At 56.1% G+C, this 19,091-nt stretch overlaps 6 protein-coding genes across 6 annotated transcripts; 4 read left to right on the top strand and 2 right to left on the bottom strand.

Moving 5' to 3' along the window:
* Window positions 1-1,220: 1,220 nt before the first annotated feature.
* On the top strand, window positions 1,221-2,387 carry J7T55_015033 (pyruvate dehydrogenase protein x component; the record flags this gene model as incomplete). The annotated part of the gene is made up of 1 exon (XM_053133287.1): window positions 1,221-2,387. The coding sequence occupies one exon, from the start codon at window positions 1,221-1,223 to the stop codon at window positions 2,385-2,387; it is 1,167 nt and encodes a 388-aa protein (XP_052988762.1).
* A 458-nt stretch (window positions 2,388-2,845) lies between these two features.
* On the bottom strand, window positions 2,846-4,009 carry J7T55_015034 (muconate cycloisomerase 1; the record flags this gene model as incomplete). Its single annotated transcript, XM_053133288.1, has 1 exon — window positions 2,846-4,009. The coding sequence occupies one exon, from the start codon at window positions 4,007-4,009 to the stop codon at window positions 2,846-2,848; it is 1,164 nt and encodes a 387-aa protein (XP_052988763.1).
* Window positions 4,010-5,312: 1,303 nt separating this feature from the next.
* Window positions 5,313-7,440, top strand: J7T55_015035 (uncharacterized protein; the record flags this gene model as incomplete). Its single annotated transcript, XM_053133289.1, has 4 exons — window positions 5,313-5,596; window positions 5,747-6,765; window positions 7,004-7,125; window positions 7,180-7,440. 4 exons carry the CDS (start codon window positions 5,313-5,315, stop codon window positions 7,438-7,440), a joined length of 1,686 nt encoding a protein of 561 aa, XP_052988764.1.
* Window positions 7,441-8,147: 707 nt separating this feature from the next.
* J7T55_015036 (manganese lipoxygenase) lies at window positions 8,148-10,075 on the top strand (the record flags this gene model as incomplete). Its single annotated transcript, XM_053133291.1, has 3 exons — window positions 8,148-8,501; window positions 8,560-9,148; window positions 9,210-10,075. The coding sequence occupies 3 exons, from the start codon at window positions 8,148-8,150 to the stop codon at window positions 10,073-10,075; spliced, it is 1,809 nt and encodes a 602-aa protein (XP_052988765.1).
* Window positions 10,076-11,788: 1,713 nt separating this feature from the next.
* J7T55_015037 (uncharacterized protein) lies at window positions 11,789-15,197 on the top strand (the record flags this gene model as incomplete). Its single annotated transcript, XM_053133292.1, has 6 exons — window positions 11,789-11,869; window positions 12,298-12,751; window positions 12,813-13,021; window positions 13,152-13,503; window positions 13,557-14,250; window positions 14,327-15,197. 6 exons carry the CDS (start codon window positions 11,789-11,791, stop codon window positions 15,195-15,197), a joined length of 2,661 nt encoding a protein of 886 aa, XP_052988766.1.
* Window positions 15,198-15,960: 763 nt separating this feature from the next.
* J7T55_015038 (uncharacterized protein) lies at window positions 15,961-18,725 on the bottom strand (the record flags this gene model as incomplete). The annotated part of the gene is made up of 5 exons (XM_053133293.1): window positions 15,961-16,451; window positions 16,512-16,959; window positions 17,018-17,772; window positions 17,823-18,219; window positions 18,276-18,725. The coding sequence occupies 5 exons, from the start codon at window positions 18,723-18,725 to the stop codon at window positions 15,961-15,963; spliced, it is 2,541 nt and encodes an 846-aa protein (XP_052988767.1).
* Between the last annotated feature and the right edge of the window lie 366 nt (window positions 18,726-19,091).

Here is a 19,091-nt window from a genome sequence, read left to right on the forward strand (position 1 = left end):
AACAAGTCGGGAACCAGTACCTGTGTGCATCAATACTTCATTTCACTTGTTTCTCTGAGCCGCAAAATTCCATCAGAGCAAGTCTACGAGTAGATTCAGTTTCAACCAGTCTACATGCTGAAGGTTTTGAGGATCTCCGGGAGTGAAATCTGTGTTGCTCCCGTCATGGTTGACTTCAAGGTATTTGTTAATTCTACTGTAGTAGTAGTAGCTCATAGCAATGCAAGTGCCCCTCAGAACAGTCCAGCCCCTTGAGTACCTGGACAAATGATTACTATCTTGAAGGATTGAACTCATAAGATGCTACAATAGTATCCGAAGCACGCCAGCCCTACACATCTGGTTAGTGGATACCGTTTTGTTGGTGCACAGCCCGCAGATTATGTAGACGCTGAACAAACAGATTTCATGAGTGACCTTCTCTGCCAGCAATATTCTCTCAGACGATGCCCATATACTAAGAATGGCATTGCTAAGACTAAGTTGTAGCTCTAAGATGTGGTGTTGGAGCTCCCAAGCGTATGATTCTGGGCGGGCAACGGAGGAAGTACCCACTCGAAGTATATGACTAGGTAGGTGAGCGAACCGAGTTACTCGTTCAATGTCACTGCCTGATATCGAATGCCAAGTCTGTAAAAGCCTCATTGGAGGCAGTCAGATAGAGAAAACGAAATATTTTCAATATTGAAGTGCTCTGCATTTAGGCCCAGGTACCTGCACGAAAACCGGCGGATCTGCACCACAGCCAAGAGAGGTTCGGAGCTTGAGCTGGAGCTGGCCTGATCCCTGTCGGGCAAAAGCTCATCAATTGGGGAGACCCGGACACCGATCGGTTCCCAACGGGACCTCGAGGGCCAAATTATTTCTCGCTGCCCGCGACAGTCTTCCCCTCCGTTTTCGCACCCGCCGCACGCCAACACCCTACCCTGCCTCGCCCATTGCAAACGTCGCCAACTCACCTGCACTCTCACATCGAGGGGCGCCTGACAAGAGTTGCCGACGATGGCTTCCCTCGCCTCTGCTTGCCGCCTGTCCTCCAGGCTGGCGCGGTCCAAATTGCCTCACGAGGCAGCTGCTCGGGGTCCGTAATCAGCAGCACCCAGCACCCCCCCCCCCCCCAGACCACACCACCACTGCCGGTGAACCTCATACTGATATGATTCTTTGCGCACACAGGCTTTCGCACGTCGGCTTCCTCCCTAGCCGCCCAAAACTTCACAATGCCCGCCCTTTCCCCGACGATGACCGAGGGCAACATCGCAACTTGGAAAGTCAAGGACGGCGACAAGTTCTCCGCTGGTGACGTCCTCCTGGAGATCGAGACGGACAAGGCGACTATGGATGTGGAGGCGCAGGAAGACGGTATCATGATGAAGGTTCTGACCGGTGACGGCGCCAAGGGTGTGCAGGTTGGCTCGCGGATTGCCGTGATCGCCGAGGAGGGAGACGACATCAGCACGCTGGAGATCCCTGCGGATGAGGCTCCGAAACAAGCATCCGCCACCAAGGCACCAGAGAAAGACTCTAAATCAGAGCCGGTACCACAAGAGGAGCGGACCACATCAGAGCCTGCCACACATGGCGCTAAAGGGAGCGGGAAGGCTCAGAAGCAGACATACCCTCTGTTCCCCTCAATTATCCAACTGCTCCACGAGAACGGCATCGACGAGTCCAAGGTACACGAGATTCCTGCGACCGGACCCAAGGGCCGTCTTCTGAAGGGCGACGTCCTGGTCTATGTTGGCAAGGCAAAGGCCGACTCGGCGTCCAAGGTGGAGGAGCGGTTCGAGAAGTTGGCACACCTGGATCTCAGCAATATCAAGGTGGCTGCGAAGGTAGAGAAGAAGGTCGCACAGGAGAAGCCGGCCAAGCCAGCTGCACCTGTACTGGAGGACTTGCAGGTTACTCTGCCCATCTCGCTGGCGCAGGTGATCGAGGTACAGGGCAAGGTGCAGGAGACCCTTGGTGCATTCCTGCCACTATCCACATTCATCGCGCGTGCCACCGAGGTCGCCAACGACGAGCTGCCCCTGGCGGCCGATTACAAGCCGTCCGCGGACGAGCTGTTCAACCAAGTGCTGGGCCTGGACACCGTGGGGCCACAGGGCTCAAAGGGACACTATCTTCCACAGATCTCTGCGCTTCCACCACCGGCATCGTTGTCGCAGAAGAGCTTCACCGCAGCCAAGCCGGACATATATGATATCCTCCTTGGGGGTTCGGCCAGCAACAAGACAGCTGCCCCACCCAGCAGGCCGGCGGGTCTCTCTACGGGCGTGAATGTTTTCTCCCTCAAGGTGCCCAAGGCCGAGGAGCAGAGGGCCAAGATTTTCCTCGAGAGGATCAAGACCGTCTTGGAGAACGAGCCTGGCCGGCTAGTTCTGTGATGAAATACAGTATAACCCACAAACAGCGAAGCCGCTTTTTATGCGCACACTGTACGAATACCAATTTGCATTCAATAGACACCGTGGCAAGCCTTCTATGCATGTATCAATTTGCGATCTACTTAAGTGATTGTGATTCATTGTGATGTACTCATCTCATTCCAGGTCTAAGTCTACGCGGCTTATGATATCGGACTGAGTCGACGGCCCAGACGACGCCTTGTAAGCATTATCACCAGCCGTATCTAACCCCCTGAGTCGGACCAATCGGCGTTTGGCTCCGCTGCTGGACATAGGCTTCCAACAGTACCTGAAAAGGATTCATAATAAGCTTTCCGTCCTCCAGAAGTTCACCCCGATTCCTTCCTGATTACACATTGCTCTGGAGGACACAGTCGATCCTAACTCATTGCCCATGGCTTCATCTGTCTTCATGACACATATATGCGTGTATCTGCTCACAGCCAAACCGCAGTCGCGGCTTGTGCCACCTCGCCGTTCTCCCGCTCCAGCTTCGTCATCGCGACCTCCCTGAATTTCCTACCATCAAACCCAAGAATGACCACAAAGCCCTGCTCGCTATCCGTCAGAGCTATAAACTCCTCCCCAGTCTCTGAAATCGGCCCAGGCGCGGGCTCGATAGCATTCGCAAGCCCACCACTCGTCCTCGTCTCGAAGATGTCGACCGCGGGGCCGTTGATGTCGCCGTCGTCGTTGAGCTCATACGCGGCGACGTAGCCCTTCGTCTCGGGCTGCAGGCCGCGGGTCGAGGCGTAGAGGAACCTCGGGCTCACCCCGTCCTCGGCCGTGTTGCTGAGCCGCACCTCGTCGGCCCAGAAGTCTTCGCACCGCTTGCCCTCCGGCAGGATGGCGAAGCCGTGCATGTGCTCGAGCGAGACGCCGTCGTCCGCCACGCGGAACGCGTCCACCATGCTGCTGTGCTCCTGCACGCAGTACAGCACGCGGCCGCTCGGGTGCGGCCAAGTGTGGCGGGGGCCGTCGTTCGTCCGCGGCGAGATGTGCTTGGAGCCGAGGGCCAGGGGCGGGCGGCCCTCCGCGGCGGACTCGTCGACCGAGTACGTCCAGATGCAGTTGTGGCCTATGTCGGCGACGTACAGGCTGCGGCCGTCGGGCGACAGGTCGACCGAGTGCGAGCCGTGGCGCAGGCCGCCGAAGCTGCCGTGCGCGACGCCGCTGCGCTTGCCGTCGTCCAGCTCCTCGGCCCGCCGGAACGACACCTCCTGCGCCAGGGCGCCGATGCTCCCGTCGGCCGCCAGGGCGAACACCTCGCCCGAGGGCCCGCCCGCCGAGTACAGGTGCCGCTCAGTCACGGCCACGTAGCCGCTCAGCGCCCGCACCGGCTTTTGGTTTAGCAGCTCGACTGATGCGTCGTCGCGGATGCGGTACGACGCCACTGAGGGGGGATCCGTCCAGCACGTCGTGTAGAGCCGTGTCTTGTCCTTGGACAGGGCGAGCCACGAGTGGCCCCCCACCGCTGGGGACGTCCTGGCCACGCTCAAGGATGCCTGGCCATCGGGCTGGCTGGCTGGCTTGAATAGTAATGTGTAGACCTCGGGTGATCTGAAGGTGCCGACTAGCAGCAGGAACCCATCTTGGACCATTGTTCAAAGGGCACAGTCGGATGTGGGCGTGTCAAAGGAGGGGCACCGTGTGTGCAACATGCACATGTATATGTGGACTAACACAGGGGGCCCTATACCGCCAGGACGTAAGATATGTCGATGTAAATAGATGCTCTCTTCCCTAGATCACAAGCACAGAAGAAGACTGGAGATTATGTGTAAAAAAGTAAATAAAGAAGCAAAAGTCCAAGTAGATTATGGGTCGATCAACAACCTTAGTGTCCGTCTTTAAAGCATGGGAGAGGGATGTGTCGGTACTTGGGTGGGATGAGGTGGACTTCTGGGTCTACATTATGTGACGAGTGCGGATAAGGGGCAGCGTCATCAAATAGGCGGTATCACAAGAAGCGGAGAGGATACAAGACGAGGAGAGCCAGTCGTCACTTTTTCTTTTTTTCAACAAATTATCTAAGGAAGAAAAAGAATGACCGAAGCAGCTGCTGGGCGAGGAGGGTATATCAGAGCTTGGGCGATGGTGAGACGATGGGCTATTAACCGTCCGTCCCTAGGGTGTAGACATCGTGGGACTGGCGCGGGTATGAGCGTATGGTGCTCAGACAGGGCTGGGCGCTGTAGTCTGCTTTTTTGCCTGCAGTCCTCTAACACGTCGAGGTTGGAATAGTAGCGGGAGTAGGCCCGTGAAAGGCAATCGATCGGATGTCCAGATCGAGGATATGGGTGCGTCTTCCGACGGCCATGTTGTGCGCGCCCACAAGCCGCCCAGCAAGGTTCAACATTTGCTCCAACTCCGACTCGCCAGGACTCTCTTCCTCTTCCCCTCTAGTCCCTTGTCATCTATCAATTAATCCCATGTTGACTTGTTAATCTGTCGTCCCATGTCCAGTCAGGAGATATCCGCGGCTAGTATCGGAAACCTTCGTGCTTTGAGCCTCTTTCACAGGTCCGCACCAACCAATACATACCCCCCCTTTTTGCCCCCCAGGTCGCCCAAAGTCCTAACCCTTCATAGTACAGAGCAAGGTTGCAATCTGGACCACAATCCATGATCTCACCATGCGACAAGTCGGTCCGGCAACCGTTATCATGCACCTATCATGGCCGCACCTATGTCTCTCCCCCATCTCTGTATCTCCTGACAGGGTGTGACAAGCAAGAGATAACGATATGATGGGCAACGACGCATGATCGGCCCTTAGATGGGCCCTTAAATATGTAGGCCCTCGTGGGCTTATATTGCGGGGGAAAGAGAGATGTGTAGGACCACCAGTCGCTGTCTTTCACCGTAAACAGTACGACTGACCTCGTGGGCTACAGCACCAACATGAGAGAGCAAGACTGGACTGATGAATCGGCATGGCCCCCCGGGACCGTACGCCTGGAGAAACTCCTCGGAGCCGGCGCGGGCAATGCTTCTCAGACCGAGATCATCCTGCAGCCACGCCCGACCAGCGACCCCAATGACCCCTTGGCGTGGCCGAGATGGAGGAAATACCTCAACTTTGGTCTTGCGACCTTCTATGCTATGATGGCTTTCGGTCAGATCAATGCAACTACGCCTACCTGGGGGCCAATGATGGACGAGCTAGGCTTTGATGCTGTTCTCATGTGAGTGCTAACAGCCTTCACTTCTACATGGTCCTTCCTATACTCTGTCTGCCTGCATTTTGCTGCTACTCCAGGGGATAACTTCGACGTCACTTAATAGATGACTCTTTTTGATGCCGGTGGAGCATTGCTTGCTGACTATCAGCACAGGAACAACACCTATGCCATTGGCTGCGCAACGCTCGCTCTGGGCAGTTTCATGCTGATCCCCTTTGCGCTCAAGTACGGCCTGCGTCCAATCTATATCCTCAGCAGTGCCGCTCAGATGGCCATCATGATCTGGGCTGCCAGGACCATGACAGGGGGTGACTGGTGGGGTGTGAACGCACTCCAATGCTGGGTGGGGTCACTCGCCGAGACCATGGTGCAGATGACGGTTGCCGACGTCTTCTTCGTCCACCAAAGAGGCCTGATGAACTCGATCTACATCTGGGCGAGCAACTTCGGCTCTAGCTTGACACCTGTTGCTGCCGGGTTTGTCACGGCTTCGCAAGGCTGGAGATGGGTGTGGTGGTGGATGGCAATTTTCTTCGGAGTGGTTCTCATTGCGTTCATCTTTGGATTTGAGGAATCGAAATTCGACTGGACTGCAGCGGTTATCCATGGCGTTCATCCGTCGCCGGACGTGGGCAGCACGCATAGCGATGCCGAAGCGCAGGCCGAGAAGAAAAAGCCAGCATCGGACTCCGAGAAAGCAGCCCTGTCAAATCTGTCGCCGAGTGAAGAACCCCTCACGTCTATCCAGATCGACCCATCCATACCTCGCAAGACATACTGGCAGAGGCTAAGCCTCGCAACCACAACCCCGGGGTCGTTCATGCTGTTCGCGCGCCATGCATATCAGCCCTTCCAGATACTCTTCACCATCCCCGGGGTGGCCTACATGTCTCTGGTCTACGCTGTGCTCTTGGCATGGTCCACAGTCATGTCTGCAGCTCTCAGCACCTACATGATCCTGCCGCCTTATGATTTCAACTCGACCCAAATTGGCCTCATGAACCTCGCTCCTTTCATTGGCAATACGCTGGGCTCGCTGATTTGCGGTCCTCTGAGTGACTGGACTATCCTGCGGCTGGCAAAGAGGAACAACGGCATCTATGAGCCCGAAATGCGTCTTTGGGTCTTTGTGCCCTTCATCCCTTTCCAGGTTGCGGGCGCCTTTTGGTTTGGTATGTCTTTCCTACTTAAATCTGGATTCTGTATCCGGAATGCACCGACCCATCTAAGCGGCCTGCTTTCCAGGCAGATTGGCCTTTGCAGAGGACGCTTCGGCCTGCTAGTCAGGTGCAAGTTCAGCAAGAGCCAATCACCTTACAAGCGGAGCACACTGTCATTTCTCAGATATTGACACTGCCGTGCCAATTCCTTCCGTCCGTGTGTGGCACCCTTTACTGACGAAGTAAGCAGGCTACGCTCTGCAAGGCGGCCAGTCTTGGGTCGCTGTAGCCTTCGCCTTTGGCATGTGTAACTTTGGATCCGCCCCAATTTCGAGCATTGCGTTGACATATATGACTGATGCCTACAATGAGGTCAGAGACTACTCCACATGCTACAAAAGAAGACGCTGACAAAGTCATGCCTAGATCATCGGTGACGCCCTGGTCGCGCTCACGTTTGCGAGGAATACTCTCAGCACTATATTCGTCTTCGCAATGACCCCGTGGATACAACGCGTCGGCATGGCTAATGTGTTCAACACTATTGGGGCTATTGGGCTTACCGTCCTACTATTTGCTTTCGTATTCCTGTGGAAAGGCAGGTTGTGGCGCGCTCAGAACACCAATCGCTACAAAGAATTTGCTGCGAAGCAGTTTGATCCTCGACCCATTGACAACCACGTGTAGGATTTTACCCACGTGGAAGGTTGGTCGAGGCCAAATGCGGTGTAATGCGCCACGTGCAATTCACCAGGCAATTCCTCAATTCCCTCGGGTAACCTGTTAGAGGATCATTGAAGCCTAGACATGGGGTAATGATCTTCGAGGGGCAATTGAAATTCTCCGAATTGAAGATACTCCTTTCACCTCGTCACCATAGCGGGTTCTGTGTTGGTGGTTTCGATGTGCTTGCCAACATATGTCTTATATCCACAAATTGATTCCTGCGTAACACGGCCGTAACGGAAGCGGACGAGAATCGGTAAATTGTGACATCAGCCATGAGCAAAAGAGAAAATTCGTGTACGGTTCGTGGGTCAGACATGAGCTGCAGCTAAAAGTAAATTGGCAATCCTGCTGGCGAGCATGTCGATCCTGCTGACTCCGCCGACCCAACGAAGGAGCTGGTCGCCTTACGGCGCGGCTGTACCAACAGCGCGAGAATCAGCCCCCAACACCCACATCTCGAAGACTCAGCCGCACGAACACATCATTTTGGGTTACATTCATGGTGGTTGCACACGAACGCGCCTCAGTAATCCTCTTCAAGGATACATACATAAAGTCGCCATGCGCCGCCGGCCGCCCCTCCACAGGAAGGATTCAGCGGTGCTGACCTGCTGCCCTTCCACTCCCACGCCCAGCCCTTGAGACACTGGCTGCATCGTCCAAACATGATTTTCTCACAGCCATTGGCGAGTGCGGCCGCTCTGCTAGCCGTGCAGAGCGCCTCTGGTGCCGCCGCGATAGCAGTTGACAAGGTTAGGAGGAACGAGTCGACCATCGTCAAGTACACGCTGCCACAGGACTCGAGTGACCCAGCCGTGCGAGCAACAGAGCTCGACACCACGCGAGCTGGATGGTCCTACGGGCCGCCCGTGGCTGGCGGGCCGTACTATCCCTCTGGAGAGCTCGGGGTCGCAGCAGGCGCGGCAGACCTGGCGTCCCTCCAGGCCGACCTTGCAGCAGAGCAAGCCCTTGTGACGGAAGACGCCGCAGCGGCCGCTGCTGGAGAAGCAGCGGGAAAGGTATGTAATCAATTCCCAGCCTTGTCCATCGGGGCCTTTCACTGAACTTTCGGATCAGTACAACAACTTGACGACTGTGAAAGACTATGAGCTGTTGTACGATGGCGAGTGGTTGAACGCACTGCCAAAGGGCCCCGTCCCGGGCGTTCTCACAAACTACACCCAGGAGCTGCTCTTTTCGATGGAGCGGTTGTCGACCAGCCCCTATGCTATCAGGAGGCTCATCCCTGGGCGCGACGGGATGCCCTTCTGGGTAGACGACTCGGTGACGCTCAAAGTCGCAGGCGCGCCCCTTTGGGCTCTGTTGCTAGAAGGTCGTCTCTTCTATGCGGATCACTCGAACCAGGCAAACCTTCCTCGGACCGACCGGTACGCCCCGGCCTGCGACGCCCTGTTTTTCATCGACAAAACCTCAGGGAATTTCCTCCCGTTGGCCATCCGGACCGGCGTTGGGCAGAGTACCATCTACACGCCCGAGGATAGCGACGAAGACTGGCTCCTAGCAAAGATCATGTACAACGTCAACGACTTTTGGTTTGCTCAATGGAACCATCTTGCTGCCACCCATCAGGTCCTGCAGATCACCTGGCTTGCTGCCATCAGGGCGTTGAGCGTGGAGCATCCCATCCACGCTTTGCTTGATCGCCGTACGTATGATCCTTTGAGACTGTGGTTGGGTGTGCTTGTACTGACCTGTTTTGACCATAGTAACCTTTCAGTCTTTTGCTGTACAGCCGCTTGCATTGAGCGTCTTGTTCGAGTCTGGCGGTGCGGTGGACAGGGTTTTCGGCTTTACAGGCACCGCGGCGCAGGACTATGCCACTCTGCTATACAACAGTGGCAGTGGTGACTTCCAGAGTAACTACTTCATTAAGGATCTGGAGACAAGGGGTCTCCTCAACTCCAAGTTCGGCCCTGCGTTGAACCACTTCCCGTTTTACGAGGACGCCTCCGTAATTTATACGGCAACCAGGACATTCATGAAGTCCTTCGTGGACTCATATTACAAGTCCGACTCGGATGTCAAAGCCGACACTGAGCTCCAGGCGTGGGCGAAAGAGGCCAACGGGCCGGCTGAGGCACACGACTTCCCCTCGACCATCGCGACCAAGGACACCGTCGTCGACGTCCTCACGCACGTGGCTCACCTCGCCTCGACGGCCCACCACGCCGTCAACACCAACCAGCTGCTGTCCGTGTCGTCGACGCTGCCCTTCCACCCGCCGGCACTCTACTCGCCGGTGCCGAACACCAAGGGCGGCGACACGGACGTGGTGGCGTTCTTGCCGTCGTTCGAGCAGGTCGTCACGCAGCTCAGCTTCGCGGGGCTATTCGCGCGGCCGTTGCTGGTGAACACGAACCGCAGCCTCACTCACATGTTCGATGACGCCGACATGCTCGCCAAGATGAACCCACAGACGACGGCGGCCGCCGCTACGTTCAAGAGCGCCATGGAGGCGTTCAGCGACCGCGTCAGCGCGCGGGGGTTCGACGCCCAGGGGCTCAGCCAGGGCATGCCGTTTGTGTGGCAGGGTCTTGATCCCAGGGTGGTGCCGTACTCGGTGACCATCTGATTGCGTCTAGACACTGACGGCCTGAGGGCCGCAGAGCTATATATATATATTGATATAATGCGCGTTTCCTTAGATATATAATTCAGATACACAGAAACGTTTAGAGACGGCCGGGGTATATCTGTAGGCACGTCGGCAGATCTGGAGGGCTAGGTGTTATATCCGATGGGGCCCAGACTGGGTCCTCCACCGGCAACTGCACCCATCGCCCGGCACTGCGATTCTCTCAAGACGGAGTTAGAGATGGATGCTTTTCTGGTTGTAACGCACTACGCGGACGTATTCTCACCTAATAGTACTTAGGTAGTAAGCATAGTTAGTAATGCAACTAAATACTAGTAGTAAACTCTCGGTGCATTTGCCCAAACCGCGTTGCGGCATGATCGGCAGCTGGCCAGCTCACATCTGCACGACACGACGCTTTCATCGAGATGGCGTCGACGCCTCAATCACATCTGGGCAGGGGCACGTCGAAACCAAAGGCCCCCTTGCAATCGGGTTGGTTAGAGGTTACATTCCTCACTGAGCAGGGCGAATTTGACTTGCCAGCTCCAGCCAGCCACGGGCAGGCTGCGAGTCAGCCCTCAACAGAGGAATGCAACAGGAAGCTTCCGAGCATCCGTGTCCCCGTTGCTGTTGTGCCATGGCCTAGCGAAGGGGAAATGAGAAGAAGCAGCAACATCAAACGCGTTGACTGTTGGTACAAGGGCCGGCCTCTATTAGCTTCTCTGTTCCTCGGCCTCCTCGTCCTCCTCCAACAACAGCGTGCAAGCTGGGAGTAATCAAGTCAAGTGAGCCGGTGCGTGCGTAGCAATTAATCTTCTTGCTCTCTCGTCACTCGAACGTAACGCACGAGACCATCACACACGCGCTTGGGCAGACATTCCAATCCCGCGTGCCTTCTCCCGGGAAACCCAAAATTTATACTCATCAGCTCACCCTGACATACTTACACGGCGGATCTGCCCCTCTTCCGATGGGCTGACCTCGCCCAACGGCAATTACTTTCTCACTTTCTCGTGCCACACGCGCGCCAGCCCATCATCCATCCGCTCACCGCATTCGTCGGTCGAAAACTCAGTTTCCCTGGAAGCCCGTCCTCGTTGTTAAGCCGCATCATACAGTCTCTACCATGAGCTCTATCGTCGCGCACTAGGCTGACCCCACTCCTGTGGATGAGACAGAGAGCCAGCCATCCGGCAAGACGGACAGCTAGGCCAGGCCAGGCCAGACCGCAAAAGACTGGGTGCTTGTCGTCTATCCGTCGACGGACGTAGCCGCATAGCATACATAGCTTCCTGCCTTCTCTGGACGCCTTACCCCGTTCCCGGTCCTGACACGGAAGAGAGACGCATACAGACACCGGGGGGCCTTAGCCGACCTTTCCGGCACTTCGCATCGCAAGAGGCTAGCAGTCACTCACCGTGGGCACACTCTCCCTCCCACCGAGAACGAGACGCGCCATCTTCCGTCCGCGTCCCCCTTCCAAGCCGGAGAGCCCCGGGAATTTGTCCGGATCCACCTTAATCCCGTCCAACTGCGCCTGGTTGGGGCCCTTGACGTCCTCCCTTCCTGCTCCCCGGGGGAACTTTCAACAAGCCCGGCGTCGGGCCGCCCATGGCGGTACCGAACCCTGTTTAATTTCTCCGGCCGCCTTCAAAAATCTCCGTTGCTGTACACCCTTAGCCCCTACCCGCGGCCCAGCTTGTCGCCATGACAAGGCCCAAGGTCCCTGATGACAAGAGGATACGTACCGCCCAGGCCTGCGAGTCCTGCAAGCGTCGGAAGCAAAAGGTGAGCCTGCCATTTTCGTCTTGTCTATCTATATATCATGTCAGCATTCCAAGAGCCAATCACCTCTTTTTTTCGGCCGTTCCACGCCTGCCTCTCTTCTGCCGCCCTGCATGAACAACAGCTCCCTCGATGTGTTCGTCTGGTGTTGTCTCTGCCTGGGAATGTTGCCTCCTCCCCCATCATATATATGCCTCCTCAACCCCTGCCTTATCGTGAGGGACCAGCCTGCATGCAGTAAGACGCGCCAGTGTTGGGCTGGTCCCACGTGTCTATATTCACCGTGGGAGCGGACATGCTCTTGTGCTGTGGCTCTGCAATGTATATCACCTCCCTATTAGATCATGCCCACCGCTCCCCGGCCTGTGACAGGCTATCTTGAGGATACAATATATATCAGTGCTGATGCTAACGGTTGACGTAAAAATAAGTGCAACGGGCTAAAGCCTTGCAACACTTGCACGAAGCGAAACTTGGTCTGTGATTACCTGCCAGGCCACGGGCATGGCCACTCAACACCACATCATGGCGGCCAAAGCGAGATCGTGGTGTCGGGCTCGTCACCAAATAAACGTAGGAAGTCGACCCCAGACACCATGGAGTCCGATGAGGCAGCGGCCCCGAAAAGGGCCAGGTTCGGGGGTGGTGACGTACAGACAGCCCCCTCGAAGCAGGCCGTGGAGACAACCGAGCCGTCGAGGCTCCTGGGCCTCCCGACGCCGGTACCTGCACCAGCCATACCCGGCCAGCCCCATCGGGAGGGCGAGCCGGAGCCCGAGGCCGAACCAGAGACCACATCAAGACAAAGCACCGTGAGCGGTGCCGACGAGGTTGCTGAGGTGTACACGGAGACACGCATGCTTCAAGATCCCACTGGGAGACTTTGTACGTAAACCGCCGTCCTCCCACCCACACATGAGTCTGACTGTCTGATAATGATGGGCAGTGTACCTGGGCGATTCCGCTACGCTGTCCTACCTGCAGTTCATTCGCATGATAGTCGAGAGCGTGGATGGGCCCTCACAGTTCACCATGGACCCCAGCCGCCACCGGCTGATGGAGCTAACGACGAGCCTGCCCCCGGATTATCGCACGTCACTCCTGCTCCCAGACCGGAGGACGGCAGATGTTCTCATTCGATCGTACCTGACCAACGTGAGTCTCATTTCAGTAATGTCTACTTGCCATGAACAGTCTGCAATCGAACGGTGGGGCTTCGCAAACATTGCGGGATGCCACGTCGGCTGCTTGAGTACCGAACGGACAGAATGCTAATCGCCAGCAGACCAACGGCCTCATTGAGGTGTTCGACAGAAAAGTCTTCGACCAGCGGCTCGAAGCCTGCTATCAGAACCCGCTGGCAGCCGAGCCCACCTTCCTATGCTTGCTCTATCTTGTCTTCGCAATTGGGCTCGTCCTCGCCACACCAGCTCCCGGTAGCCATGATGATAGCATCATCAAAAACTTGCAAACGAGCACAGCAGACCGTGCCGAGATGTTCTTCATGAATGCCAAGTGCTTATGTGACCCGACGTCCGGCTTCGAAGATGCCGATTTCTGGAGCGTCCAGGCCCTCTTGCTCATGTCGCTCTTCAAGTTGGCGAGGACAAAACGCAACGCTGCGTATGCTTACCATGGTACGACTCTTGACACCTCGCAAGAACGTTGTCTCAGTACTGACTTTTGCAAGGCATGGCGGTGAGGTCTGGCTTTGCCCTCGGGCTCCACAGGCAGGAAACAATGGTCATATTCCCAGTCCCCGACCGCATCGTGAGGAGGAACGTCTGGAGGAGCCTTTACATCCTCGACCGTTTCCTTGCAGCCGCGTTGGGCCGGCCAACATCTATCTCGGAAGAAGACTGCTCAGCAGAGGCGCTTGTCACACCCGAAAGATACCTGGGGCAAGAGAAATATCTCGCTGACACAAACACTGACCCTTCGTCATCGGGCGGCCTGAACGCCGCCGTGCGGAGCTGTCAGGTGATTGGCATCATACTGAAGAAGATCTACGCCCAGCGCAAAATTTCGACGAGGCTCGCCCAGGAGATTTCAGAACAATGTAAAGGCGGCCCTCAGAAATACCACGCCGGCCTGCACTGGCGACAGGCTATGAATACGGGGATTAATCCGGCACATGGCATGGCAGTTATCCACGTGAACCTGCTCTACTGTCACGCGGTCATCCTTTTGACCAGGCCATTCTTCCTCTTCCTCATGAACAGGATGCAGCAGGAGAGGCTTGGGATCCCACGAGCAGCCATTCGGCCTGGCTCAAAGATGGAAAAATTCTCCGAGGCCTGTGTCAACGCTGCGTACCACACCGTGTCTCTGGTACAGATGGGTCATGAGGGCGGCTACCTGCCGCAGCGTGACCCGTTCATAATGTAGGTGTTGCATGCAATTGTTCTTTTGTGGACGTCATAAAATCCTCCGCCGATTAACCACTGACCATGGACACAGACACTTTCTCTTCGCTGCTGCCCTGGTGGTACAAAGCAACGAGTTCGCCTCCCTACACAAGAACCCGTCGTACGGCGAGACCTACCACCAGGCGCTCTCCATCATGACATACTGCGCCAAGACGGACCCGCAGGCCAGCCGGCTGGTGTACATCATGACGACGTTCCACAACGTGATCGTATCGCGGGCGCCAGCGACCTCGTCTCTGCGCGACCCGGCCTCGATACCAACCACGCCGTCCGGCGCGCTGGTCAGCACCCCGGACCCGATGGCCAACTTCTTCCTCTCGCACTCGACGCCCACCACCGCCCACGCGGCGCCGACCAGCGCCCCGGCCTCGAGCGGCGCCTTCGACCCGGCCCTCTCGATGCCGCCCCACCACGCGCAGCAGCCCCAGGCGCCGCAGCCGCCGCCCCCGGGCCTGCACAGGCGCGACTCGGCCAACACCAACCCCAACAACAACCCCCAGACCTGCGGGCCCTCCCCTTCCCCGGGCATGATGCCCTCCGCCCTGACGCCGACGACGTCCTCGGCCGGCGGCGACCCGCTCCTCAACGACGCCGAGTGGTTCCACTTCGACACGCTGTGGGAGAACTGGGCCGCCACGCCGCAGCCGCAGGGCCCGCAGGGGCAGACGACAGCCTCGTCCGGGGCGCCTGGCCATCACCAGCAGCAGCAGCAGCAGCAGCTGGCCGACCCTGCCCTGTTCGGCGACGCCGCGCTCGGCGGCTTCGACGTCTCCGGGGCGGGCGGGGGCGGGGCCCCTGCGTTTGCGACGCCGCCTCTGCCGGGCGCGCAGGGCAGTGGGGGCGCCCATGGCGGGGGCATTGGGAACGTGCCGCTTTACCCCATGATACGATTCGCGGAGTGAGGGGCGTTACTAAAGCGTTGTTTTGCTTGCTGGAAATTGAGGTGTGCAGGTGGGTGGCATTGTGGGCTGCATGAGCGCTGTTCCTTCATCTATTCGAGTTGGGCGAGTTAGTGAGCGCAGGATCTTGATATTTATGTATGTGTGTACGTGTGTATGTACGTATTGTCATTGGCAGAAGGAAAAAAACAGAGAAACGCAGCATGGCGCTGGTGCTGGCTGAGTCGAGGGTTTGAGAAAAGTTCAGGACGGCGCAAGAAAGGGAGGGAAGGAGGCGTGAGGGCGGCGGAATACAGAGCTGGACGCCGAGGATGGAAATCTGAGCTGAAGGACTCCTTGCTAGTTGCTAGCCAGTAGATGCTTTTATGAAAGAACGGTCAAAAGAGGAAGCGATTTAATGAACTGTGAGTACCAAAGGCCGTAGATACGGGCACAGGCCAAGTCCCAGAGTGTATCTACCAAGCTTGCGTTGTGTACAGACAGGCTTTGGTGGGTTTCACTAAAGCTCAGACAAAATCCTGACTCCGGCTAACGAACACAGGAAATGAGCACATCGCGGAAGTCATAGTTCATGAATGCATAAAATTAAAAAAGGAACTAGCTTAGACCTAACGCCGCCCGACACGGCAAAGATACCTCCCATACATGCCATGTAATTAGACCGATGTACCTGAACTCAGACCGATACCCCTAACTCCTTACCGCTCCCGCGAGGGACCATAGCGCCTTGAAGAAAATGTGTACTCTTAATCTATCGAGACATGTATCACGACCACGTCGCTGGGCCAAAGGTCTGGCCCTCAGGAAGTACGGTCTGGATGGCCGTGTCCTGGAAGTCCATCGTCGTGGTGATGACATCGTTGCCCCACCAGCTAGGTGGGTTGATGTTATTCAGAGTGAAGGCGAAGAAAATGGTGAGCGTGCTGAGGGCGAGGCCGAGATCGAGACCGGAGGAAGTCAGGAAGTTGAGGCGGCTCCACCAGTTGAAGTAGCGCTTGCGGATGTAGTACTGGAAGACGAAGCCTACGATGCCCCAGGACAGGTAGTTGAGCGGTGTGGCTGGCGGGATGGAGCCTGCGCCACCGAAGATGAGCGGCGCCATGAGGTACTTGACTGGTGACTTGGGCCACTTCTTGGCGGCAAAGTAGAAGATGATGGGCACGATTGTGCCGATGCCGAAGAAGATGAAGAGGCCGGAGTAGATCTGGCCCGGGGAAAACATGCGGGACGGTCCAATGAGTCCCCAGATGACGGAGGCTAGAGAGGTAGTTAGAATAAGTTGCTCTGACTATACTGGGTGACATGGTAGTAGCTTACCAGAGAAGAAAACCTTTCCGCCTGGGCAGGTGAAGTGCTCTCGCTGAGTTGTCGTACAAACATTCGGAATGGCCTTCAGCGCAGAGTTGAGAACCATGATCTGGATGAAGCACGAGAACGTCGTTGCCACGACCTGGGCCATGAACATGGTCCGCGGAGGGATCTTCATATAGTGACCAAACTTGAGATCGGAAACAAAACTGAGCGCCTGACTCATAGTAATGTAACCGAACGTCTTGAAGATCATGAGAGCCAGCGGACGACCAGGCTGGATGTAACCAAATACAAACTCAGTCAGGACGTTGAGCCCGATCTGGTTGTTGGTGATGGCTTGAATAATTCCAATGGGCAGGGAAAAACAGAACGAGATGGCCACGGAGAGCAGGAACGCCCACCACGTCAGGTTGGTTGGGAAAGCTAGAACGGCAACGAAGCCGAGAGCCAGCATCTGGAAGACGACGGTTAGAGTTTGATGCGACATTGACACGCAGTCGAGAGAAACTCACGAGGACAAACAAGCTCATGTACCACCAGGTTGGAGCCTCGGGGTACTTCCTCATCAGTTTCATGTGGATATCGTCATTCTCGTTCTTGGAGTTCTTCCATTGACTCCAGATCATCTTGCCGTGATGGAGGTACGTGTACACAATCAGAGAGGCGATAGCGGCAAAGGACAAGCCGTAAGACATGGCGAATGTCGTGCTGATGAACAGCGGCGAGTACTCCTTGTAGGCCTCTAGGTTCAGGGTGAACTCGGGTGTCAGGATTCTCGATACATTGTAGGACGAGCCTGTGTTGTCGTAGGTACCAGAGTCACTCATGGGTAAGAACTCGGCAAACCACACACCACTGTAGTGGAAGACCGACGCTCCAATGATGAAGAATGTGAAAACTCCAATGAGGGTGTTGGCAATGGCATGGAAAGGCGGAATCAGAGGGGAGCCAACGAAACCCGCGACCTGTGACCAGTCAAAAGTGATGGGAAGAATCGACAGGCCACTTGTAGCACCAAAAAGCTGGTTGACGACTGGGTTCTGCGGGGCGATCCATGTGGCAAAGGCGAAGGTACTCAGGAACTGCGCCAGGAAGCCAGGGATGAAATAATAGACAAAGGCGCCGAGAGTGATGATTGCAAACCACCTGTAACGAGGCATTTTTCCACCGAGAACAGTGGGATCCGGCTGTTCGTTGCCCTCGTACATGGCATTCATCAATGTCACGGAGACGAGATTTCCGGGCCAGATCATCGCCGCAGGATAGACTGTTTGTTCGTTAATTTTGCGGACACACTTCTACACTGGTCTTGCTTACCGAGGAACGTCCTCATAATACCAGCAATGCCGTAACCAAGTGACTGGGTAGATATGGTGAGCATGAGCTGCCAGGGGATTCCGAAGTCCTGCTTGTAAAAGACTTTCTGGGCCAAGATAATATCAGTCGCATACGCGACAGAGAATGAGACACTAGCCATCACAACAATGATAGAATGCTCCTTGATGTTGAACGGTCCAGGGTTCAGCGACCATCGTATCCCGAAGAAGTTAAACTGTCGCTTGGGCATGACCTTGGCCCAGCCGTGACCGATAGGCCAGGCGATGATCTGGGCAATCAAGGCACCAAGGCCGATGGCGGGGTTTCGGAGAGAGAACAAAGTGTTCATGGAGGCGCCAACGACGACAAGTACCATTCCTATGGTCCAAGCACGAACCTGTAGCCCATGGTTAGTAAAGGCATATAGCGTTATGCTGATCAGGGTTAACTGACAGTGTTGCAAGGCGCTTCGACATCGTAATTCCGCACGGCAGCTCTGACTTCGGGGTAGGGTGAGTCCTCTTCGCCTTCCTTGTTGATATCCAATACCTTCTCCTCGTCGGCGGAATATGTCGAGGCCGATGAGCCACGGGGACGCGGCATGCTCGGTCGTGTATACTCCTCAGGAAGATTGGGATCTAAAAGAAGTTCGTATTCTGATCCTTCTTCATCACTGTCATTTGGTTGGAGGTTAGACTCACCCCATAGCGAGAGACGGTGCTTGAGGTCATCGACAGGACTCATCCGACGACCCAGAGGAGTCTCGAATGTCGACCCGGATGCCTCCACCTCTCTTCCACTGACCTCCACGACATCGACCTTTGAGCTCGAGTTGCTATCGTTTCCCGCCATATCGGACTTTGATGCCGTACCAGACGGCTTGTCACTATATGGTTGGCCCATGTTGCTTGAGGACCGAAAACAGGGAGAACGGGGCAAACTCTTGTTGAGCTCAGGGGTAGATGCGAGAGAGGGGTGGGTGCTATATAGGGGCTGTCTGATTGTCCAACAGACTACAGCGGAAGTAATGGGTTGAGAACCACGTGCAGGTCACAGCCAGCACAGCGTCGTCCGTCGATCCCAAACTCAGTCGATCCCAGACGGACATGAAGCGTCACGCGAGAACCCCCAAAGTAGGCGCCAGATAAGCAACTGCGATGGGATTCGCCGTCCCCACGAGGAAGCTTGTTTTCCGGGGCTTCAACCGATGTCCTGGGCTGTGACTAGTATCCCAGGAGCCAGAGTGCCGGGAATGCTTGGACAACAGCG

Source organism: Diaporthe amygdali (assembly GCF_026229845.1).
Source record: "Diaporthe amygdali strain CAA958 chromosome Unknown NODE_36_length_484128_cov_64_979186, whole genome shotgun sequence".
Taxonomy (NCBI): domain Eukaryota; kingdom Fungi; phylum Ascomycota; class Sordariomycetes; order Diaporthales; family Diaporthaceae; genus Diaporthe; species Diaporthe amygdali.